Raw genomic sequence first — 24675 nt, 5'->3', positions numbered from 1 at the left:
TGTGTCTTTGTCCCTCACTTTGTCTCTCTGTTCTAGCTCAGCCATCTCTGTCACCCTCCCTCCTTGACCACACCCTCCTGTGTCCCTCCAGAGCTCCAGGCCCTCTTTGGCCTCCCTTTGCAAACGAGTCCTGGTCTAACTGCCCAGGATTCTGCCCCAGCCCCCAGGCCTCAGGGCCCACTCAGGACTCTCCTCTCTAAGAAGGCCTCCTGTCTGCCAGGAGTGACTGAGGTCCACTGGACTCTCCCACACAGACCATTCCACCGTCACCGCGAGGACCTCCATCCTCTGCCCGCCTGCCTGAAGTGTGGCTAGTCTGGGACCTTGGAACAGGACGCAGGTGTGGTCCAGTCTGGGACTCAGCGCTGCTGGAGACTGCAGCAAGTACTCAGGAGTGAGTGCTGAGTAGGCAGGTATGGATGGAGGAGTGGAGGAGGGGAGGGCTGAGACGAGATGGTATACAGTTCACCCAGCAGAGCAGGAGTGGTCATCTGTCCCCAAAGCCCATTGCATTTGCTGGCCAACTTGGCACCTGCCCCACAAGATCCCCCCATGACCTCCAGTGGCACAGGCCAGAAAGGCCCTGCGAGCTCCTGGCGCGTGCCCTCCAGAGAGGCCGGCAGGAATGGGTGTGCCCGCCTCGTGGGGCAGGCGGAGGAAAAGGTGGGGGCAGGAAGGGAGGCGGGCTGTGCTGGCGGGCACCCCACAGGTCAGCTGGGAGGCAAGGGCAGGCAGGGTGGACAGCAGCTCACAGCCCAGAACTTCTGTCACCCCAGCTGGCCTCTCCCAGATCTCTTGTCCTCCCGGCAGCCTCGTGTATAGGACCAGCAGGTCATGCTGGTCACAGCCAGAGATGTCTTCCTCTGGGGGGGCCCTTCGTCTGCTTTGCAGGCTGCTCAGCCCACACCAGTGGGGGAAGGGGCCGGGCATGAACCCTGACTTTGAGCCCTCCTGTCTGAATGACCCTAGGCTTGACTGAACCTCTGTGTTCTCTGCAGCAGGGCGTGGTGGCCCAGGCCCCTCATCTTCCCTCCTCGCCTGTGCTCAGCACAGCTCTGGGCCAGATGGAGCCTCCATGCACACAGGCTAAAGGACCAAGGGCTGGGGAAGCCTGATGATTCCCCTCCCCGCCCTCTGCCATGGTCCAGGGCCACCCTTCTGTGCCACCTGGTTCTGGCTGCAGTTCAGATTTGTTAGTGACACCCACCTGTGGGAGGCACTGTCACTTGAGACCCCTCTAAAGGGGCCTGGAACCCTGGTGAAGCAGAGGGGCAGTTTAACCAGGCAGGGGAGTGATCTGGCTGTCCCATGTCTTAGCCAGCCTCCAGGGCTCCCAGGCGGCCTCCCTGATCTTGTTCCTGACTCTAAAGCTGTACCCTACCCCCAACTGCACCTGAGGCAGGCTGGTGGGGCTGTAGGGCTGGAAACTGAGTGGGGCTGAATCACCTCTGAGCAACATTTTGGGGTGTTGCCCAAGTAGGGATGTGGGACCCAGGTGTCCAGAGAAGGGAGGAGACAAGGGTCTAGCAAGGGGGATGCAGGCTCCCGCCTCCGCCCCTAGGCTCAGGCCCATAATGCACATGCACTCCCAGGCGCACGTGTGTGCACTGCCTGTGGTACAGGCCTCTTACTGTAAAGATTTGATGTCCACTGCCCCCCACCTGCACTGAGAGAGCCCCTGGTTGCTTGCTGTGAAGCCCAAGGGTAGTGAAGAGTGAAAATCAGGCCTGATCCAGTCAGGGGCAAGGTTCTTGAAGAGGAGGCTTGGTGGGAGTGTTGCATTAGGGGGAGACACTGGGGTGGTAGTGCCCCCATCCAGCCCTTCCTCCACCAAGCACTGGCCACTTGCCCACCAGCCTCTGGCCTTGTGCCTGCCTGGACCTTAGACTTGGCCATCTGGATGGTGGGTTGGGCTCCCCGGTCTCAAAGGGTACCCCTAACACCAGCTATCAGACAAGTCTGGTTTTATGCTCCAAATTCTCACCCCAACCCAATTTTCTTGGGGCAGAAGAGGAAACTGAGGCCCGGAAGGTTATGCCAACTGCCCTGGGGCTCAGGACCTAAAGGACTGGAGTGCAGGCCAGGCCTCAGGTTCACTCAGGCTCTGGCATGGTGGGAGCTGCGTCCTGTCCATCTGTCCATTGTTCCTAGGCCATCAAGCCCCCACCCCACCCCACAACCGCTGCAGAGCTGAGGGGGAGGGGAGGGGCATGAGAGCGGAGTGGGGAGGGGTGGGCCAGACCTGTTAACAAGCTTCTCCCCAGCCACTCCCCACCCTTAACTCCCCAGGCCCTTCCCAGGCGGAAAATTCAATTAGTCTCGAGCAACTGCTTCGCTGAAGAGCCAGAGAAAGGGGACTGGAGAGAAAGGGGACCTGCCTGGCGGGTGTTGTGTATGCTGGGGGGAGGGAGAGGCAGGGGGGAGGTTGGGGGAGGAGGAAAGTCTGGGGGAAGTGGAGGCAGCGAAGATCAGGAAGCAAATGGTTTGCTTTTCTTCTCAGTCTCTTGTGTGTACACGCAGGTCTTTGTGACTGCATCCTGGGTTCTCATGTACACCTCTGCTCCCAGCACAAACAGCCCACAGATGCCCCCAAGTGTGACCGCCATAACTGTAGGCCTGCCCATACTAAGCCAACTCCAGGCTCTGGCTTTTCATGGCTGGATGCCACATTGTAAGGGTTGGTACACTGCAGTGTGAGAACCCCCTGCAAACTGCATCATGCCACCCTCTGTCCCCAGGCGTGTGGTGTGGCCTTTGTCTCCCCACATCAGCATCTCCCATGGATTCCACTCTAGCCTCTTATCCAGTCCTCAAACACTCTGCCCTCCTGGCCATAGGGACTTTGAGCACGCCATCCTCCCACACTTGGCAAGCTTCCCCTTCAACACTCTTGTGCCTGACTGGGTCCAGCTTTCTTCTGACTCTTCCACCACCCTTGGGCCTCAGAGCAAGCAGCCAGAAGGCCCTCTCTGTGGAGGTGGGGGTCAGTCTGTGTGGCTCGCTCTCTGTCCCTGCACTCAGCATGAGATCTAGCACACAGCGGGACTGTCAATGAAGATCCTAAGGGGCACTGGGCCTGGGCAGGACCCAGTTGTCAGGCCCACACATTTAGAACATGACAAATCCTGTAGCATAAACCCCCTTCTCTGCCTGGCAGACTCCTATGCACTCTGCTATAGCCTGCTTTCCAGAACCCTCTTGTCTGGGATGCCCAGAGCAGTTCTGAGGATCAGTGAGAATGAATCTGGCAGGCTGTTCCCTGTCTGGGGCATCTGAGCTTTATGACCCACTCTCCCACTGCCCACTCAAGTACCCCAAAAGGTGAGTGGGCCAGCCCCTTGTTCTGCTGTGTCATGCACAGGGCCTGCAGGGAGAAGATCTGTTTGGTCGTGCCTCTTCATGGAAGCCTCCATACCACCCAGCATGCAGGGCAGGGCAGGGTGGGGCAGGGAGGGGCAGATGGCCCATCAGATCCAGTCCCTTGCTCTGGCACCCCTGTCCCCATTGCCCAGCTTTGCCTTTGGCCCTTCCCACTGCCCCAATCCCCTGGCCCCAGCTGAGTCAGACACAGGGCAGTGTTCAGCTGTGGACAGGTTGCTCTTGGTCTGGGCAGTGAGCTCTGAGTGTCCCAGTGGAGCCGGGGACATGAAGGGAGCTCTCTGAGGAAGAACAACGGAGTGCCATACAACTGCTTCTCTGTGTAGTTCTTCTGGGGTCCACTGTCAGGTACAGTGGGAAGGGGGCCCCAGGGCTGGAGAAGGCAGGGGGTTTGGGAAGGGCCAGATGTGGGGAGGGGCAGAGTGTGGAGGAATGTGGGCCAACCCCTCCTCCTTCTCACAGAGAGACAGAGGCAGATGGCAGACTGGGGGGGGAGGGGGCTGAGGACAGAGGGGGAAGCTAGCCAGCCCTGCCTGAGGCTCTGATGGGCGTCTACGGCCCCCCTCAGGAGCCAGGGGGGACACAGCCTTCTCAAGTTCCTGGGCCCCCAACCTCTGCCAGCTGTGTGCATTTGGGGCCTTGCCCTGACGAAACTCAACACCAGAGAGGTGGGGCACCCCAGGCGTCTGCCGGCTTCCTGACCGCCTGCGCAGGGGCTTCCCCCACCAGGACCATAAGCCACTTATGACCTGCCGTGACACTTGCCCTAGTGGCTGTGCCTGTCCATAGAAAAAGGTCACAAGCATGAGTGTGAGCCTGAGACCTGCCAGGTGACATCACCCCAGAGGAGGCTGGAGGGTGCCATGTAGATGCGGCACCCAACCCCTGTACAGGCCCCACAACCCTCATGCATTCCAAGCTCCCCACGTGTGGACGTGTGCACACGAGGAGGGACCATCTCCTGGGCTGGGGAGATTGAGGTCCAGTTGGAGCAGGGTACCTGGGAGGCAGGAGGAAGAGTCTGCCCAGCCCCACCACCACCCTTGAGCTGAATTTTCCCAGGAGGTCCCGGCCTCCAGCGCAGGACCGTGATCACCCCTCCCAGCTGGCCAATCGCAGCTCTTCTCCCCTAGGAGCCTCACTGACTCCCCGGCATAACCGACTTTGCCCCCACCCCACCCCGGCTCCCCACCCCCTCAAACACATCCACGCTCCAGATGTGGAGACTGAGGCTCTGCCCAGAGCTAGCCCTGCCTCAGGTCCCTGGTTCCTGCCTGGAAGGAGGGACCCAGTCAGGGAGGGGCTGCCAGATGGTGTCATTCTGTGTCAACAGGGGCTTAGGCACCTGCTCAGCTCCGCCACCCTTGGCTTGGGCAGGCATTCCCCTACATTGAGGCTGGTGAAGGGTTGTTCTCGCTCAGTCCTAGTCTGGATCTCCTGCTCTGGGTGGGGTGCTGTCTTTCCACCCCCTCTCCCTCCCAAGCACAGACTAATTTCACAGACAGTTCCATGAAACGGGAGCCCTTGCTGCTCTCATCCCCAGGGGAATGGGTCAGGCTTCATTGCAAATCTTCCGGGATGAGCTTGGAGCTGGAGAGCTCATAGCATTTGGAGCAGGCGAATTGGGGAAACAGGAAAGTCAGAGGCCCCCACCTGGAGCCTGAGCTATGGAGGGACAGCAGGAGAGCTTGAGAAAGGGTCTCTGCTGAGACAAGCCTGCCAGGGCTAAGCTGTGGAGTGGCAAAGTCAGGTGAACAGGACCCTAGTGGGTGGAAGCCTCATATCTGGAGACTAGGGCAGGCAGGGCCTGGGACCAGCTCCGGGACAGTCTCTCAGTGGGGAGCTTGGAGGGCTCGGAGCTCGGAGTCCAAGTCTGAGCTGGCAATACTGGGTCACCAGGAGTCAGCGTAACAGTGGGATCGGTAGCCTCAGGGGTGCCAGCCACAGCCCGTGCTGCACTCCACTGCTGTCCGGCTGCCCTCCCCCACCTCGCACTGCAGCTCCTGGCCTGGCACTGGCCAGCACGTCCACTTGGAAAGCTCAGGCCCTAGCCACAGTGCGGCCACCCCTGCCTACTCTCACCCAGGCGCCCACCAGACCCCTGATTAGTTGGTGCCAAGTTGGGTAACTCTCAGCCCCTCTCAGCCTCAAGGACACAGGCAATTGCAGGGCAGCTGTGTGGGGGGATGCAGGAGGAAGGTGGGAGCCCCTTCTTGCCCAAGCCAGCACCTGCCCCCACTTTCTGAGAGTCCACAGGCCTTTTCCAGGCTGAGGAATGGCAGGTCTGGATTTCCATGTCAATGGGCCGGCGGGGCTGCCTAGTAAGCTGGTTAACAAGCCCCCAACCCCATTGGGGAGGCCTCAGGGGTGTTAACACAGGCCTCATTCTCCCCTGCTCTGCAGCCTCATGGTTGCCATGGTGTCCCGCAGGCCTTTTGGGCCACAGCTAATCCTGTCTCTGGGCCTTTCATCCTGATGGTCCCACCCCCAAGCTGGTCGCTGGTGACTTGACCATGCCCAACAAGGCTGGTTTCTCTGCTGGGGTCAGGAGAGGCCATAAATCCAGTCCCTGCTGCCTGCAGCCTCTGGCCTGAGCTCTTTGTCCTCATCATTGTCTCTACTTCCCCAGCCCTCCCTCCTGGGAGCTCTCCATGGCGGGAAGAGGCCTGTGCCAGGTGTTCAGCATGTCTCTTTATGGAGTGGAGGGTCCCCAGGCCCAGCCCAAACTCCTCATCCACATCTCCCTTATTTGGTGCTCCCTCCAGTCCAGATGTGGTGTTCCTGGACTATTCCAGGCCCATTCCTGCCTCAGGGCCTTTGCTAGTCCCCAGGTGTCCCCAAGCCCAGCTCACCTTTTGCAAGTTTTCACTGAAATATCATCGAGAGGCCACAGCCCCCCCCCGCCCCCCCCCAGTAGCACTGTCCCTTCTAGCGCACCTGAGTGCTCCAATTCACCAGGGCAGGGACTCCAGCCCGAAGGATTGCAGGTCAGTGGCAGGTGGAGGGTCTGCATGAAACAAGGGAGCACACTCAGCTGGGGGCTGGAGGGCAGCATGGCCCAAGGACACACAGCCATCACTGACTCCACTCTCTTGTTCTTGATCCCATGTCCCTCTTGGGCTCAGAACCTCACCATGAAGACCCTTTCCCCTCCCTCCAGCATCGTCTATCTGGAGTAGACAGATCCTAGCGTCCTGAAATCCTGGAATCCCAGGCCAATAGGCCACTTTCTGTCAATACCCTGGCCTCTAGGCCCATGCCTGGCTCCTCACTGTTGCTCCTCTGCTAGTTTCTGCTTTCACGTCCCCAGGGATGGAGAGCTTACCACCTAGACAGGAAGTGTCTCATTTCGTGGGTGTGCTCCCAGTTCTGGATTTGGGTTCAGACAACATGGAACTGCAACTCAAATGTTCCTACCAGTAGCTCCCCTGCAGGGGGGCTGTGCCCTCAGCTCCCAGCTCCTGGCATAGACAAGCAGCTGTTAGCAAGGGCCCTGGCCCCATACGCCCTACGTGGCCCCTCGTACAGAGTGCAGGGAGCCCTGGTGTGTCTCTCCTCCCCAGAGCCGGGCACCTGCTGATGCCCATAGCCACCCTCACTCTTCAGAGTCTTATAACCATTTCGTGAGAAAAGAAGAAATAGCCCCATTTGAGACCAGCAGTTAGCATAATGGCTATGTCTCTGGACTCCGGTGTGGTTCGAGTCCAGGACCCGGTGGCTTAAACCCACGCCCGGCGCGTGTGCGTGTGTGCCCAGGATCCCGAGAGGAGAATGGAGGAGAAGGGATAGCTGCATGGCCATCCCCCCTGGGGTTTCTATCTCTCTTTGTCTTTCTGGTGAGCACACACAATCTATAACAAAAACCTCTAAAAAAAAAAAAGAACTAGCCCCATTTTACTGATAAGAAAACCAAGTCTAGAAGGAAAGGGCTGGAGTCTTCTGGGAGAGGCAACCTCACTTCTGATCCTGAGGCCTCCCCCAGGCCATCTGGCAAGGCGGAGGCAGCCCAGACTCTGCCTCTCACTGACTTCACGTCTCGCCACAGCTCTCTGGGTCTCAGTGTACCAACTGTGAGGGAAACTCATCTGACATGGGGGCCTAGACCCAGGCTCAGCCCTCATGCCTTACCTCACCTCTGGAGGTTCTCAGTTCCCAGGGGTACCCAGATTCCTGTCCTGAGGCCACCTGGTCCAGGCCAGCCATGGGATACCTGAGTCCTGCTGGGTTTAGGGGACAGCAGGTGCAGAGATGGGCTGAGGGTGCCGGCTGGGCAGGGCCGAGGGTGTGCAAGGCAGGGGGGGGGGGGCGGTGCAGAGATAGACAGTAGGAAGGTAGAAGATCAGAGGATATGGTAGTTGGGTTGGGGTGGGGCAGGAGAGATTAGGGGGTGCCTAGAGGTCATGAAAGTTTCTGGGCAGGGTAGAGGAGCCTTGGTCAACTTGGTCAGTTTCCTCCTCTGTCACGGCCTGAGGACAAGGACTGCTGCCTTATGGGACCTTCTCAGGAAATGAAGCAGCAAGGCCCCTGGCCCACTGCACCCCAATGTGGGGAGGGACTGTCAGGGGCCCCCAAAGGGAGGAAGTGAGGAGGAGAGGGGAAGTGAGGAGGAGGGAGGAGGACAGACAGGGAACTTCTCTCTGCAGTGCGTGGGTGAGAGCGAGATTCCAGAAATCTCTGGGGAGATCATGAAAAAGCCAACCTCGAAAATGACATCGGCTGTGCTGTCAGAGCCTGCAGCTGCCCAGACGCTGTACTTCCTATTCGCCTGCCTCTCAAAGACCCGCGGCTGGCGAATCATGAGGGTCAGGCTCCTTTGCCAAATGGAAGCCATCACAGCCCAGAGAGGACAAGAGACTTGCCCAAGGCCACACAGCAAGAAGCTGTGGCTGCAGAATGAATGAATGAGTGTCCCAGGGGAGTATTGTGTGAGCTGTGTGTGTCATAGGCTGGCTCCCCAGAGTAGCAGAGCCCCAGAAGAGGAGCAAGAGCCTCAGCAACCCTTCCAGGGTGGCTAAACACCAGCTTCAATGGTCCCCCTCCTCAAATGCTGTCTTGAAGTGGAGGTGGGCAGAGACAGCAGCCTTTGCCCACAGCCACCCCTCTGGTCATGGTGGAGCCAGGCAGCCATTCACAGAGGCAGGCGCAGGCCGTGCTGGGGGTGCATGGATCTGCTGTTGTGTGGGCGCCGTTGGTCTGGCCCAGTGCCAGCTGCAAGTCCCAACAGGCTTGCCCACCTGGGAATGTGCCCAGCTTTGAGCTTGCAGGGGCCTGAGGCCCCCGCCCCCCAGCTCTGCTGTTCTCCTTCTACCCCCAGTCCCTAGTCTCAGCCCCCAACCCAGCCCACCCACCAGCATCTTGGTACCAACTAGAACGGGAGGGGGGGTGACCTTTGTTCAGAGTCTGCTCTCTGAACCCCAAGTTCCTGACTTGCAGTAATGCAGATAAAAGTAACCCCCTTAGGGCATGGCCTTGGGACTCAAAGCCCAGCAGAGAGCACAGGCTTGGCTAGTGGGTCTCTTTGGAGACTCGGAGTGGGGAGGGGTCCGCGTCTCTGGGTGAGACATAACTGGGCTCAGTCCCTGAGCCTGCACTATGCACCTGGGTCTAGGGGTTGGATTCAGTGGTGACTAGGACAGACGAGGTCCCCGCATGCTGAAGTTCATGATGTAGCGATGGCCAGACAATGACGATGATAATGACAATAACAACAATAACAATGGCCTATTAGTGTACCCTTACTGTGTACCAGGCTTTTGTCATCTTCACAACACTCTTTGAAGTAGGTCTTCTAATTATTCCCATTTTATAGTCTAACGATGGCACAGAGAATTGTGTGACTCACCTGAGGTCACCTCGCTAATAATTCACACAGCCAGATTTAAATCCCAGTAGTGTGGCTCTAAGAGCAAATGAACAAGCCAGCTATGTCCTGGAACAAAACTTCTCACCTGTCTCAGACTGTTTCCCATTGAGGTCCTTCTATCAAACCCCAGGGCGGATCTGGCATTGTTGATAGGAAGTGGTAGGCAGGAGGTCATCTTAGCCTAAGGTTGTGGGGTCCCCACCACAATAAGCCTCCCTTTCGTGGCCTATAAAATGGGGCTCCTCACTGTAGAAGAACCAGGTAGGGGCAGCTGAGGAATAGGACCCTTCATCCAGGGCTCTCTGGAAAGCCTGCCAACAGCAGCCATGGCCCACTGTGCCTTTGCCGGGGCCTGAGGGCCTCAGATCCATCATCTCCCCACGGGAACTGGCTGGGGGGTGCCGAGACAGCACAGACATGGATGCCATGGGGGGTGGGCACAGAGGTCATGGGAAAGAGCCCTGGGGAAGGCCCCTGTGGACACACCTGGGCGGCCCAGCCCCCCAGGGGACAGGGAGATGGCATCAGAGCCAGCCCCGCTCACCCGCAGCCAGACAGCCACCCGCCCAGCTTGCTGGTGGGGCCAGAACTGCCCGCAGTCCCTGGGGAGTGACCTCGCTCTGGCTCACAGAGGCGAAGATAGGAAGAGGCAGAGGAACCGGCTGTGCGGGACACCTGAGCCTGCTGACCAGGCCTCCCAGGGGGCAGCCACCGGGGGTCTGAGAGGCAAAGACTAGACCCGTTCCCACCGCCTCCCCCCAGAGGGCTAGGGAGGAAGCAGGTCAGCAGGTGGTGGGCCAGCTGGGGCCTGGGCCTGCCCCAACCCGCATCTGCTGGGCAGGGGAGACCAGGCCAGGCGCCTCCTGGCCCCGGTTTCTGTATCTGTGACTAGGGACATTGTCCCTCCCTCCCCTTGGCCCTGGGAGCAAGGCAGGCATGCAAAACTATGACCCTGTTCACAGATGGGGAAGCCGAGGCTTCAAGCGGAACTCAGGGGAGCTCCCAGCAAGAAACGCTCAGGAGGTGTGTGGCAGCCGACCCAGCGTCAAGTCCTGAAGCCACTGCCAGGTGACCCCTAAGCCTCTGAGCCCACATCTTGTAAAGGGCGCTTCAGCCGAGCCTATGCCTGGCATGGGTGATTATAGGGCGGAAGCTGCTTTCTGGCCACGGGGCAATCATGGGGGGCAAGTGCTGGAAGCCCAACCCTGCTGGCTCAGGGCCCGGTGGCCACTTGCCCAATGCTCATGCCCAGACCTGAGGACTGTGAAAAACATCCTGCTGAGAGGGTCTGCGGTGAGCTGGGCAACCCAGCCATGTGCACCCCCTCTGTTTCTTGTGCCAGGAGGTGCCTGGGCCCCCAGAAGCAGCCAGGGAGACAGGGGCAGAATGCCTGTCTGTCCACTCATCCTGTGCAAGGGTGGGGACTGCAGGCTGTATTCCTAGTGGGCAGGCCTGGCGCTGCCTGCTCTCCAAGTTGCCATCCCCGCCTGCACTAAGGCCTCCCTAGATTCCCAAGCCTGCTTCCATGAAGAGTAGGCAACTGGCTTAACTTCCTTTAATGAAGGACAATCCAGCCTCCCAGAATCTCTGGCATCTGGGGGTGTAGTAAATTGAATAGTAGTCCCCCCAAAATATAGTCTACGTCCTAAACCACCAAAGGGGATCTTACTTGGAGAAAAGGTCTTCACAGATGTAATTAGTTATCCTGGTCTAGGTGGGCCCTCAATCCAATGACTGTCGTCTTTATGAGAAGACTCGAGCCAGCAGGTGATGTGGTAGTTAAGGTGCTGGACTCCCACATGGAATGGTTCAAGTCCCAGACCTGGTGCCTTGCTTTGTCATTTTAACTCTCTTTCATTGTTTCTCTCTGATAAGCGCACATGTCCTATAGCAAATTTTAAAATACTAGCAATAATAAATTAAATAAATTAATAATTCTTTAAAAAGAAAGAGAGAGAAGACTCAGAGTGAAGGCTGAGGGAATGACAAGCTAGAATGAAGCCTCTATAAGTCAAGGATTGCCAGAAACAACCAGATGCTGGGAGAGGGGGTAGGACGGACTCCCTCCCAGCCTCAGACAGAACTGAGCCTACCGACACCTTGGCCCTGAAATGCTGGCCTCCACCACTGTGAGCCAATGCATACCTGTTGTTTTGAGCCATGTTTGTGTCAGTTTGTTACAGCTGGGGAGCTAGAGGAGGGTCTGAAAAGGTTGGTCTCCCTGAACCTAGAAAGGGAACAGTCTGGGAAGGGGACCCAGCTGGGGAACCACATGGGTAAGCCTCCTCCTGAGAATTTTCACAGCTTGGGGGTTCCATACACCCCCAAGCCTCAGTGGCTTCAGCTCACTGATCCAGGTGGGTTGTGGCGATACACTCACCATAGACTAAATCTCCTGGATCTCTGGGTTCAAGGATGTCCCTGTCCCCTAAAGGACCAAAATACTCTAGTCTGGCTGGAAAACCCCCTTCAGACCAGCTATAAGGTTCTCCCATCAACCACCTTCCCATAGACTGGTCTTCTTGCCAGAGAGGACTTTATCTCTCCTCCTTTTCTCAAGTTCCAGCTCTTTAAAGATAGACATTCCCCACCAGTCCAGCCCAGGACCCAGGAGTCCCCTGAGCACCCTCTGAAGACTGACCTACCCTTGCCTATAAGCTCTAACGTACAGGAAGTCCTGTGCAAATGCTCTCTGAGCCAGTGAGTGGATGGGGAGCCCTGGTCGACCCCAGTGCCCTTGCACCTGCTGTTTCCTACACTGGGATGACATCCCCACAGGCTTGTGGCAGCCCCTGTGTTGGCCCATACATTGGCTCATACACTGCCTCCTTGATTAGCCAGCCTGCCAGCTTATTCTCCAACCCCACTTTTTATATTATCGTGCTGATCTCTAGCATGGTTTTATCTGCTTGCCTGCACACGCTCTGCTTGCCCCCAGTGTACTGTGAGTTCCAGAAGGCAAGGCTACTTCTGTCTTGCTCATGTTCCCTTTCTAGCACTCAACACTGGACCCAGCATCTCAATGGTATGTCCAGCTACAGGAAGGGGAGGGCTTGGGGCCTGCTCAGGACTGGCCCGCTCTCTCGGGTGAGCGTCCCAGTGGTCTGCCCAAGACCAGCTTGCCTCAGCTACACCTTGGCATGGACTGCCCCTCACCTGGATGAGTCAGCAGGCCTGGCCTCTGCCCCAAAGACCCGCGGCTCACAAAGCCAAGGTCAGTGGGGCCCAGAGCAGCTGCCAGCGGGAAGGTCCAAGGAGGGTTTCACGGCTGCCACAGTCACAAGTGCCCTGACCTGGGAGCGGGGCTAGGGCGGGCTGTGCTTCCCTAAGCAAACCCTGTCTGTCTCAGGGCCTGTAACTGCTCTTCAGAGCAATGAGAACTGGAGACCCTGGAGTCTCAGGGAAGCAGGGATTCCACTCAGATGGGTGCTGGGGAGATGGTGAGAGAGAGAGGGTTGAGTCTCTCTCTGCCCCTGAGGTGCTGCGCTCAGGCCTGGGGATGAGCTGGAAGGAGCCTCCTTGCTTCGTTTGCTCTGAGGACGGGGCAGTGGGACAAAAGCCTAGACATGGAAGGCATCCTGGAGGAAGGGGTGGTACCGCATTAGGATGAACTGCAGGGGAAGGTGAGTCTGCCCCAGAAGCCCTGCTTCTTGAAGAAGCACCCTCTGAGGAGAACCAACACATGCTTCCTGTCAAGCTGGGTACAAGGGATTCTACGGTAGCCACCACTATGCTGGTCAGGAAGCATGTGTCAGGGACACACCCCAGCCCTGGACCTCACCCAGAGCAAGGCCTGGCCTCAGCCTCTCACCTTGGCCTGGTCACTTCTCTCGGGACCAAAGACGAAGCCAGCTCGATCCGCCTTGTCCTTCCTGACTCTCCAGCTGTGCAGGAGGAAGGAGCTATCTTGGGCCAGCGGCTGGGCTCCGGGCGTGTGCACACCAGGACACGAATGTCCCCTGCACACAGCCAGCCCACACGTGCAGACTGGCAGCATGCCATGCCTCCACCACCCACGGCTCACCGTACACCACATGCACGCATGGACACACACGTGCGCATAGCACTGCCCTGTGCCCGCAAGCCTGTTCTTGTACATCAAGTCGTGTGCCCGCCGGCACGCATTCCTACCAGAGAGGCTTTGTCTCTGTCGGTGACACACCCAGCTTCCTGCAGTAGCCGCGGTATGTCCGAGGAGTAATTATTAACATAGCTCCCCATACTCTTAAAAGTGTCCCAGGTTAGACAATAAAATATGTGGTCACTACTGTTTGGGGTACCAAGACGAACTCAACGGGGCTTATGCTAAGCTGGGCACAAGGGATCCCAGGGGTAGGTCTGCAGGGCCACAGCTGGGGGAGGGTGGTAAGATGGCATTCGCATCCAAATGGCCAGGAGCCCTCCTCATTCCTACACTGGACTTGGGAGAAGGAGTGCAGGCCTTGCACCTGGACCTGCAGTTGTCAGCCTGCCTCCTCTGCATCCCCATCACTACTGTGGGTGGGACTGTGGCTTTGTCAGTGCTGGCTGCTGGCGGAGGACAACCTTGCCATCTGAGCGGAGGGCCGCAGGAAAACATCGCTGAGAGGAGTCAAACAGGAGGTAGGAGGGGCCGGGCAGTGCCAGGGCCGCTGTGCATACCTGTGCAGGTCATGCACTGACCCAGGCATATGCCTGAAGGCCAGCCCATGCTCTGATCATTGATCTGCGAAGAAGCAGCTCCTTTTCCTAAGCAGTGGCCCTGGGCAGTGGAAAAGCTATCTCGCAGGCCAGGGTCCATGCTTCTGTAAGACCCTGTGTCAGGGGGCCAGCAGGTAGTGTGGTGGTCAAGGAGCTGAACTCCCACATGGCAGACCGTGGTTGGAATCCTGGACCTGGTGGCTTGCTTTCTCACTTTCTCTCTCTCTTCCTGTCTGGTCAAATTTAAAAATAATAATAATAGTAATAATATTTATAATAAATAAAATAAAATAAATAATTGACAAAGACCCTGTGTTGGTTGTGGCCCTGTGTGCACACATTCATGTGCCTGTGTGTGCTCTTACCCTGGAAGCTGCCCAAATAGCTCAGAAGACCGCCCTGGGCAGGGAAGCGCATCCTCGTCTGGCCTGGGAGGCCGTGGTTCCCAGGCCATCACAATGGCTACACAATAGGGTCCCCCTAGGGATGGAACGTAATCTTGGGCTATTGAAGACCTGAAAGCCGTGGCCCCTGCCCTGAGCCGGCAGACAAGCCTGCTGGCCCCACCTGGGACACCTGATCTAACGTCACCCTGCCTCAAATGGGGACACTATCCACCCTGCTGAGACGGGGGGGCGGGGAAACTAGGTCGCTGGGATATAGTAACAGCAGTGATGAGCAGGGATGAGATAGGAGGATGGCAGCCATTACCACCACATGGCCAGCCTCAGAGGATATACCAGGGCTGGGGGTCTCAGAGACCCAAGGAAGGCTCAAGTGACTGCTTGTCTGGGGGTGTGTGTGGCTGAGACTAGAGAGAAACAACCTGTCTAGGACCCCGCATGAGTTGAGAACACAGCCAAGACTAGGGACCCTCCCTCCCCCACCCAGAGAGATGACACAGGCCATGCTGCAGGCTGCGGTAGGCGCCAGGCCTGGGGACCAGCTCAGGCTGCCTCGCTCCCACCCCTCCTGGAGCATGCTGACAGCTTCCCACTCCTCAGTGGGCACATCAGCTCTTGCTCAGCCTCCTGGTCAGACAGAGCCTTTCAAGGGGAAGTGGAAGAAGCAGATCTGGCAGGGCCTCCTTCAGGGAGCCATGACCCAAAGGTCCTCCATCACCACCCCATCTCTGGATCAAGTGCTGTCGCTGTGCCGCCCCCCATACACTCTGCAGTTCCTCACACCTGCAGGTGTGCCGCCCCCCATACACTCTGCAGTTCCTCCCACCAGCAAAATTTCCTGGGCTGTGAGAGATAACCAGGAAGTGTGATCCCAGGGATGCTCACTCCCAGCATGCCTGGTGCTGCATGCTAATTACTATGTGGCCCTGCCGTTGTGGGCCTCCAACTTCCCATCTGTGAAATGGGACTTTGACACAAAATCTGTAAGATCTTTCTAGGTCTTCTAGTAAGGGCCAAGTACAACAAACTCTGAGCTCTTCAGCAACTGAATACTCTCTGAGGGTCAAACTGACTGCTGGGGGCAGGAGGGGACCTGGGGATAAACAAGATGTGAATGAGATGAGGGAGCAAGCCTAGAAGACTTCCCAAGGGAGATGGCAATTGACAAGAAGTGCCAGAAGTAAAGTGTGTGCTGGTCTGGCTGAGGCCCAAAGGCTTTAGCAGGCAAAGGGCAGGAGGTTGCTAGGGGCCCGGTCATGCTAGCCAGCCAATGCCAGGAGCAGGGCCAGCCGTCTTAAGTGAGCAGTGTGGAGTGAAGGTGTCAGACCGGAACACCATCTGTAGACTTAGGGTTGACCCTCAGTGTCTGGCCCAGCCTACCCTGCCAGCTCCCCACCTGCTGTAGATCAGGTCAAGGAGTCAAGGCACCCTGGACATGGAGTGAGCATGGGATTGAGATCCAGGGAAACCAGCTGACAGGCACGTGGGTTGCTCAAGATGGCCCAGAGAGACCTGGCTTCAGTCCTGTCCAGAGAATCATAATCCTATCAAGGCGGCTAGTGGGGGCAGATAAGGGACCAGATGACCCTGGAGGTTGCCCAGGGCAGCCTGGCATGCTACCTCGCCATTTCGACAGCTTGCTCCGGCAGTGGGTAGACCTATTATGGCAGTAAACACTCCTCGCACTGCAGCCCTGCTGAGCCTGGAGCCAGCCGTCTCTCCTGTGTATACCAGATAGGCGGCTCTCTGGGAGCTGACTCTACTCCTTGGATGAGGGTGGTGGACAGGGCCACTCCCACCCCACCCTGTGTGACCCAGGCCAGCTCACTTCCCTCTCTGAGCCTCAGCTTCCTCATTTGCAAAATGAGACCCAGAGACACACCCTGCAGGGCCTTTGACCCTGGACACCCCCACCCCCACCACACCCCACTTCCTGTCCACGCTCTACCCTCTGGCTCCAAGCCTACCTGCATTTGGCAGAGTGGCCTGGGGTACCCTCTCTCCAAGGCACAGCCTGAGAGGCTGTGAGAGGGAGTGGGTGGACAGGAGTGGTGAGGGGAGACCCCCCCAGCATGGGGGGGCAGAGAGGAGCTGGGGAACTTAACCTGGCAGGCTCAGCACAGTTCCGTCTGCTGCTACTGTCAATATGTGCCTTCCTGTTTTGGAGATTAAACCTCGGCTGAGCAAACAGCTTTCAAGGAGGCCCCTCCCTCCACCCCTATCCCCAACCATGCCCTAAAGCTGGGACCACCCAGAGGCTGTGGCCAGTGGCAAGGGTAGGGGGCCCAGCTCTGTAGCCCTTGCCCTCATCAAACCCTGGATGGCAGACTAGGCAGCCTGACCCTTCCCAGCCCCCTCCAGATCCTTGCCATGGCCACCCACCGGAAGCCCCCCGAGCAATCCTTCCGGTTTATGGACTGCACTGTCCCCGAAGGCCTTTCCTGCTGCATCCTCTACCCTCACGTGACCTCCTGCAGGAAGGCAGGAGCAAGTCACTCCTCTGGCCTCACTGCCAGGCACATGCCCATCTTGTGTGGACCCAGATGGAGCAGGATAGCTACCACCAAGAATGCCTTTGAGGTTTGTGCCTGGGGAGAGCCCCGCCGTCTCGAGAATGACTTCACTACCTTGGTGCCTGGACCTTGTGGGCTGGAACGCTCTTTGATGTGGGGCCTTACTTGTACACTGGGGCTTTTTAGCAGCATCCTGGCCTCTGCCCAGCAGATGCTACTAGCATTGCCCACCCCATCCCAAGCATAATTTCCAAGTGCTCTCTAGGGACCAGAATCAGCCCCAGTTGACGCCCATTGGGCTAGTCCCTGCAGATGGCTTAAAGTACCAAGAAACCAGAGCCACAAAACGGAGAGCACATCAAAGGCCTGGCCTCAGTCCAGTATGGAGCCCTGAGACCCTGTCCCACCCGGGTCCTCTCCAGCTAGGATCTGACTTCTGGGAAACCTGGCCTTGTCCTCCCTCTGCAAATCCTTCCCAGACTAAGCTTTAACATTGGCAGATCTGGGGCCAGCAAGTGGCATGGTGGTTAAGGTGCTGAAATTCCCACATGGCCAACCATGGTTCAAGTCCTGAACCTGGTGGCTTTCTCTCTTTCTCTCTCGTCTTTCTCTGGCAAACTCATGTGAAAAAAAATAATAATAAATAATTATTTTTAAAAATATATATATATATTGACAGATCCTTCCAAAGAATGGAGGGGGGAGAACAAAGGCCAAGGTGGCTCCTAGACCACCTCGCATCTTCCTCCCTCCCAGGTCATAAGAACAAAAGGCCCAGAGAGACAGAAAGGACGGCTTGAGGTGGACACACATCGTCTGAACTGGACCTCAGAGTTACTTCTCCTCCTATAATACACCTCATTTCCCTCTTACTTGCAAAACTTCCATGGCTCCCTATCATCTCCCACGCTGACTTCCTGATCCCTGGATGTCTGAGGGACCTGCTCACCTTTCCAGCCTCAGACCAGGGGCGTGGGCCAGTGGCAAGGGTAGGGGGCCCAGCTCTGTAGCCCTTGCCCTCATCAAACCCTGGATGGCAGACTAGGCAGCCTGACCCTTCCCAGCCCCCTCCAGATCCTTGCCATGGCCACCCACCGGAAGCCCCCCGAGCAATCCTTCCGGTTTATGGACTGCACTGTCCCCGAAGGCCTTTCCTGCTGCATCCTCTACCCTCACGTGACCTCCTGCAGGAAGGCAGGAGCAAGTCACTCCTCTGGCCTCACTGCCAGGCACATGCCCATCTTGTGTGGACCCAGATGGAGCAGGATAGCTACCACCAAGAATGCCTTTGAGGTTTGTGCCTGGGGAGAGCCCCGCCGTCTCGAGAATGACTTCACTACCTTGGTGCCTGGACCTTGTGGGCTGGAACGCTCTTTGATGTGGGGCCTTACTTGTACACTGGGGCTTTTTAGCAGCATCCTGGCCTCTGCCCAGCAGATGCTACTAGCATTGCCCACCCCATCCCAAGCATAATTTCCAAGTGCTCTCTAGGGACCAGAATCAGCCCCAGTTGACGCCCATTGGGCTAGTCCCTGCAGATGGCTTAAAGTACCAAGAAACCAGAGCCACAAAACGGAGAGCACATCAAAGGCCTGGCCTCAGTCCAGTATGGAGCCCTGAGACCCTGTCCCACCCGGGTCCTCTCCAGCTAGGATCTGACTTCTGGGAAACCTGGCCTTGTCCTCCCTCTGCAAATCCTTCCCAGACTAAGCTTTAACATTGGCAGATCTGGGGCCAGCAAGTGGCATGGTGGTTAAGGTGCTGAAATTCCCACATGGCCAACCATGGTTCAAGTCCTGAACCTGGTGGCTTTCTCTCTTTCTCTCTCGTCTTTCTCTGGCAAACTCATGTGAAAAAAAATAATAATAAATAATTATTTTTAAAAATATATATATATATTGACAGATCCTTCCAAAGAATGGAGGGGGGAGAACAAAGGCCAAGGTGGCTCCTAGACCACCTCGCATCTTCCTCCCTCCCAGGTCATAAGAACAAAAGGCCCAGAGAGACAGAAAGGACGGCTTGAGGTGGACACACATCGTCTGAACTGGACCTCAGAGTTACTTCTCCTCCTATAATACACCTCATTTCCCTCTTACTTGCAAAACTTCCATGGCTCCCTATCATCTCCCACGCTGACTTCCTGATCCCTGGATGTCTGAGGGACCTGCTCACCTTTCCAGCCTCAGACATCCCAGGATAGCCCTGCTTTGCATTCTAATCCCACCTCCACCTACCAAACCTTCAAGCCCTGAGACAAATGTCACCACCTTTTTCTAGAAGCCTTTCCAGCATACCTCTAGTCTTGGCACATAACAGGATTCTATTTCGCCAGAACTTGGGTGCCTTTGGGCCTGATCTATCTTCCCACTCTTGCTGTTCTCTGTGTTGGGGACATTGGGTGTTGTGGACTCTTTCCATGAGACACTAAACTCCCTGGGGTCAGAGCCTGTGTCTGAGTCATCTCCTAAATTCCCCCAGTGCCAAGCAGAGCCAAGCATGGTGAAAACGCTCAGGGATGCTGTGGGTGGGTGAATGGGACAGGATAGCTGGATGTGCAGACAGATGGGGAGGTGGGTGGAGGCAGGTGGAGGCCTGAGCCCTTCACTAACTCTCAGTTCTTATGGTGGTGGCTCAACTCTTAGGTGCGATTGCCATTCCTAGACACATAATCTCCTCTAGCTGCCCCGCTTCCAGAATAGCTCCTCATGAGGGGGAAGGAAGCAACATCGGTCCATGTCACAGAGGAGGAGCTTGAGGTCAGGGAGCCACAAAGACAAGCCCCAGATCATGCAGTAAGCAGAATTCCCCTATGATCCAAGACTCTGACTCCTGCTACCTCCATCCGGCCTGAGTCCCCTCCCCCAGCTGCTTCTGACAGGGGCACAGGGTCATGGCTGGTGCCTGGCAGGCACTGGCACAGCCACAGCCCATCCCCGGCCCTTTGCCGGCTGCCGCACAAGCCAGCCATTCTTGGTAAGACAAAGGCCTGCTGCGGCAGAGTGGGTCTGGGAGTCTGGCTTCTGCAGGACGTCAGTAAGGGGTCCTGGTGTCCGGGCTCTGCTACTGGGGGCTGCAAATCAGATTAGCCCAGTCCAGCTCCACAGTCCAGCTGGCCTCAGGCAGTCACCAGGAAGAGGCACAGCTGCCAGTCTCGGGCCTGCTGTCCTTCTGGTGTGGGCAAACCAGGTCCCAAGGCTGAAAGACCCCTCCTGCTCCTTGATGTGAGGTCAAGGGTGTGCATCTTCATCTCTCCAGACCCTGGGGACCATCTGTAAGACTAACAGTTTGAGGGAGACCAAATACCTCTAGGTGATATTTGGAAATGGCTCCAGTGCAGGGTGGACACCCAGCACAATGCCACTGAGAACTGGTCCCCACTCAAACCCTCCCACAGGTCCCCCCTCCTGCCTTGTGCCAGCTCAGAGGTCAGCAGATAGCCCTGCGGGGCTTCTTACCCTGAGACTCATGCTCCCCAGGGCTGGGTATTTTGGGGATGGAAGCAGGGACACGCTACTTTGAGTGCCCTGTGTGTCTGCATTTCTGCCTACCCACCTGACATGTTTATCAAGCACCTGCTATTTGCCAGGTATGGTGCTAGGCACAGGAGCACAGCCATGAACAACAGTGTTCTGCCCTCATGTAGCTGATATCCAGCCTCCCCAGCCACACACCTCTGTCCACCCATGCATCCACCCATCCTTCTATCTGCCTACCCATCTGTCTGTCATTTGTCCATCCATTCAATTGTCCGTCCATTTGTCTGTCCTAATCTGTTCAGCATTTACTGATCATCCACGTTGGTCCAGGCTTGGACAAGGAGCAAGGTGTGGCCCCTGCCCTCGCAGACGCAGATAGGTAAGTGGATAGCTGCAACCTCAAGGGGTCAGTACCAGGATGAGGGAGGGTTTCCTGGGAGGAGTGCACTTGGCTGGCCTTGCAGGATACCCAGGCCAGGGTGCCCCCTGAGGCCTGACTCAGCCATGCAGGCCAAGTTGGCAGGGTTCTAAGAGGCTTGCCACTGTGTCCATGCTGGGCTGCCTTGGTGTGGCAGAAATGGTCATTGCTTTATGCCTGCAGAGTGTCAACCCCAAGCCAGTCCTACATGGGCAGGCAGGAAGGTACCAGCCATGTCTCTGTTAGAGAGTCAAGTAAAGCCCTGAGCTCCACAGAAAGAAGGGCACTGACCTCAGACCACACAGTGTGTGGGACGGAGGGGTGTGGGGAAGGTTCTGGGCAGAGCAGTGTGCAGGCAGGGGTGGGATGAGGTGGGGGGCTTACCTCACAGCTGGCAGCTATCTATTCCTCTCGTAGGACAGTGCTCACCCAAGCTGTAGTAGCAGGAATCAGCTGCCACTGCCCAGCTGCACCCCTCCCTCCTGCCTCAGGAGCCTGGCTGTCCCGAGCCTCTCAGCCAACCTGCTCCCCTCCCTGACCTCCCTCCTGCCAGCTACTGCTCACCTAGGAGCTTCTGCCTGGGTCCTTGCGTGTCACTTTGGCTATGCACTGCCTCGTAGGATGCCTAGGCATCTGCTGGTTTTCTTTTGAGGTCTCCCAGCAGCCCAGGGTAGACATCCTTCTACCTATGCCATGCAAGAAGAGGGAGGCCATGGCAGCGCAGGCCTGGCTTGAGTCTCTCCACCCAGTCCCTTTCTGCCCCACCTTGCTGCAAAGCCAGGGACACCACTTTCCCTTTCTGGGCTCGTGTCCTGAAGGAGACTAGTTCCTGGGACATTGAGAGGAGTGGTGGACACAGACCAACGGGCCTCTCACTGCCTCGGATGGCTTCCTGCCCAGTTAATGTGTCACCCAGTATGTCTCCCACAGCTCTTCCCAGGACCCTGGAGGAGGCAGGCCAGAGCAGCTCCGTGAAACAACCCTGGGGAATGCCACAAAGGATGGCCTCTAAGCCAGCCGCGAAGCTTGGCCCCAGGAGACCCAGCTGGGTAAGTTAATCCTGTCCACAGTTTCCAAGACCTGGTGGAACTGACTCCAACAGGAGGTGCTGGGCTGGGGCCTGGCATGGAAAGAGGTGGGGACACAACAATGCCCTGAGCCCTGAACCTGATGGATGGGGTGGGGAGAGGCAGAGCAGGGGTTGAGGGACTGCTGCCCCCAGTGTGGCCTCCCTAGTCATTTGAGTCCTCTGTGCCTTGGGCCAGTTCTTCACCCACCTCAACAGGCCTCTCTCTCAGGCCATCCAGGTGCCTGGCTGCCCAGGAGTCCCAAACTGGAGCTGGCAGAGGGGCCCGGGCTGAGAGCTCAGCAGTCCAGAAAGTGCGTAAACTCTCGCCTGTGGACCAGGGGCCAGGCTGCCTGCCCTGTCCGACCGATTATCCATGAACAGTTTACAAAACGGATGGTAAAGTCGTCTTGTTCCAGGTGAGGAAACTGAGTCTTAGAGGAAGAATGACACAGGTCTAAATCTTAAGGCTAGGAAGTGGTCCCTCTGGGACTGGGAGGCAAGCAGTCTGGCTCCCTCCTGGGGTCGGTCCCTGGAACAGCTTCCATCCCCAGCTTCCTCTCTAGAGGATCCCAAGACCCCCAAGTGGCTTTCTGGGTAACCTGATCAGTCCCCCTCAGCCCCCTCCCCAGCTCATTTCCTGTCCTGTCCCAAGCTAAGTATCTCCTCCCACTCAGCTACAGGGGCTGTTAGGCTCCATGGGTCCCTGGAGGGAGTCTTTGGGTCTGGGGGTTGGGGAGTGCCTTGAGCTGGAGCTGAGCCTGGGGAAAGGGCGGGGGTGGCTAGGTCGGCCACCCCCCTGCAGTTTTCAGACCTCGAGGAGTCACCATGAAATTCCATTCTCCTGACAGCAAAGAAATTGAACCACTCTTGCCAAAGCCTGCAGCCCCTACAAGAATGCCGTCAGGCTTTGTCCTTTTCCCAGACAGGCTGCCACACTGAGTCTCCTAGCTCCTACCAAGCCTGGCTGCAGAGAGGCACAGGAAACTGTTGCCCAGCTCTGCCAGGCAGGGCCTGTCGCCCTCTGTATGGCCCCTCCCTGAGCCTCGGCTTGCTTTCTGTACAATGGGCACATTGCGCCCACTGTCTGTGTCAGAGCACAGCAGCCAGGCAAGCGGGGGAGCTTGAGGGCTAGGAAAGGAGAGCAACAGGGCTGCTTGGAGGCTCTAGGCAGAGGGTCTCACCCCTGCGCTGTGATTACAAGGAGACTGACTCATGGACCTGGACTGGGTCCATAGGGATGGCATAGATGCTTTCTGCTCTCCTGCCTTTTGCAGAACGCTCAGCACCTAGTATTAGCTACCTTGGTTGGCATTGACTTGGATTCCAGGTATAGGGCACAGCCTATGCAAAGATTTGGGGGCCTGGCCATACTTGGGCTGTTGGGGAATGAGGAGTTGCAGGGAGCCCTAAGAAACAGGGCTGAGGGCCAGCAGGTGGTGTGGAGGTTAAAGCATTGGATCCCACATGGTTGACTGCCATTCCATCCCCAGACATGGTGGCTTGAAAATAATGCTAGGCCCATGTGTGCCCAAAATCCAGAGGGGAGACTGGAAGAGAGGGATTGAGGCATCGCCATCCCCCAGGTGATGCTTTCTCACTCTCTGTCTCTTCTCTGGCAAGCACACATGCCCTACAGCAAACAAACAAACAAAAACTAAATAAAATAAAATAAAAAGAAAGAAAGAAAGAAAGAAAGAAAGAAAGAAAGAAAGAAAGAAAGAAAGAAAGAAAGAAAGAAAGAAAGAAAGAAAGAAAGAAAGAAAGAAAGAAAGAAAGAAAGAAAGAAAGAAAGAAAGAAAGAAAGAAAGAAAGAAAGAAAGAAATAGGGCTGGGACTAAACCGTGAGGTGTTTGGAAACCAGGCCAAGACTTAAACTCACAGGCAAGAGGGGAGCCACAGAGGATTTTGATCTGTATGTGTGTGTATACATGTGCACACGCATGCACATATGTGTGCATATGGTATGATCGGAGTTGTCTGGCTGCTGCAGGAGAATAAATAAAGCAGGTAGGCTGAGGGCAAGGAGACCAGAGTGGTCCATGGAAGAGATGATCGGGCGCAGAAGGCTTGGTCTGAAAATGGTTCAGATACAGGACAGACTGTGATTGGTAGTTGGTGAGGACGAAGGAGAGACTTCAGACCTGAGGATGGACCTGGGGCCTAGCTGCCTGCTAGCAGCAGCCAACCCAGCATCCTTCCTTCTCTTGCCCACCCTGACGCCTCTTCAGCTGCCCTGAGGTTCCAAGGCTGGGATCTGCCTGATGGAGGAGGGGTTTATGGCAGGAGGTGAGGCCATGGGAGACTTGTCACTTGGGCACAGCTAGCACCATCTGCTCAGGCATCTGCCTGCCCTAAGTGGTGCCTGCTAATTACCTGGGGCAGGCAAAAAGAGGCCTGGGAACCCCCAACCCCCACCCACCCATCTCAGAGGGGACAGAGGTGTGGCCCCTAGGGCCCTAAGAGCAAATGGGCATCAGACTTTCTTGGGGAGGTGTTGTCTGGCAGTGAGGCCAGGCACCTACTTAGTAAATCTTTATGGAGCACTTGATATGGTCCAGGTCAAGAGAGGGGACCATAAGGAGTATGTAAATAAATAAAAATGCCATTTCAGGCAGAGTGATGTCCGACAGTGCTAACTGTCCGTGGATAGAATAAGCACCTAAGGGAAGCAATTTAGCTGCGGTGGTCGTGGTGGTTATACAGGGCCTCCTTAGGACAGGAGCCTTAAGGCTGGAGAAGGAGGCGCAGCCAAGCGGAGAGCCGCCCCCAACTGCGCTTCCGGAAGATGCGGCAAGTAGGGGACTCAGACCCCGCGGCTTCTCCCGGCGGGGGGTGGGGGGGACTTGGCCACTTCCGGGCTCCTAGCCCCTT

At 57.0% G+C, this 24675-nt stretch overlaps 2 protein-coding genes across 2 annotated transcripts in view; one reads left to right on the top strand and one right to left on the bottom strand.

Moving 5' to 3' along the window:
* Positions 1 to 15953, bottom strand: part of GRIFIN (galectin-related inter-fiber protein) — a 42231-nt gene extending 26278 nt beyond the window's left edge. The window contains exons 1-2 of the mRNA XM_006167901.1: positions 15946 to 15953; positions 13053 to 13125 (exon numbers count right to left, since the gene is read on the bottom strand). Coding sequence (XP_006167963.1) covers positions 13053 to 13125; positions 15946 to 15953 — 81 coding nt within the window. The remainder of the gene's footprint in view (positions 1 to 13052; positions 13126 to 15945) is intronic.
* A 742-nt stretch (positions 15954 to 16695) lies between these two features.
* LFNG (LFNG O-fucosylpeptide 3-beta-N-acetylglucosaminyltransferase) overlaps positions 16696 to 24675 on the top strand; it is a 17199-nt gene continuing 9219 nt past the window's right edge. Inside the window, exons 1-3 of the mRNA XM_006167900.2 lie at positions 16696 to 16788; positions 17913 to 18014; positions 20620 to 20696. Of these exons, the coding sequence (XP_006167962.1) occupies positions 16696 to 16788; positions 17913 to 18014; positions 20620 to 20696 (272 nt within the window). The remainder of the gene's footprint in view (positions 16789 to 17912; positions 18015 to 20619; positions 20697 to 24675) is intronic.

Source organism: Tupaia chinensis, unplaced genomic scaffold, assembly GCF_000334495.1.
Source record: "Tupaia chinensis unplaced genomic scaffold, TupChi_1.0 Scaffold145208_1, whole genome shotgun sequence".
Classification (NCBI taxonomy): domain Eukaryota; kingdom Metazoa; phylum Chordata; class Mammalia; order Scandentia; family Tupaiidae; genus Tupaia; species Tupaia belangeri.
This window is presented reverse-complemented; position numbering and strand designations above follow the sequence as displayed.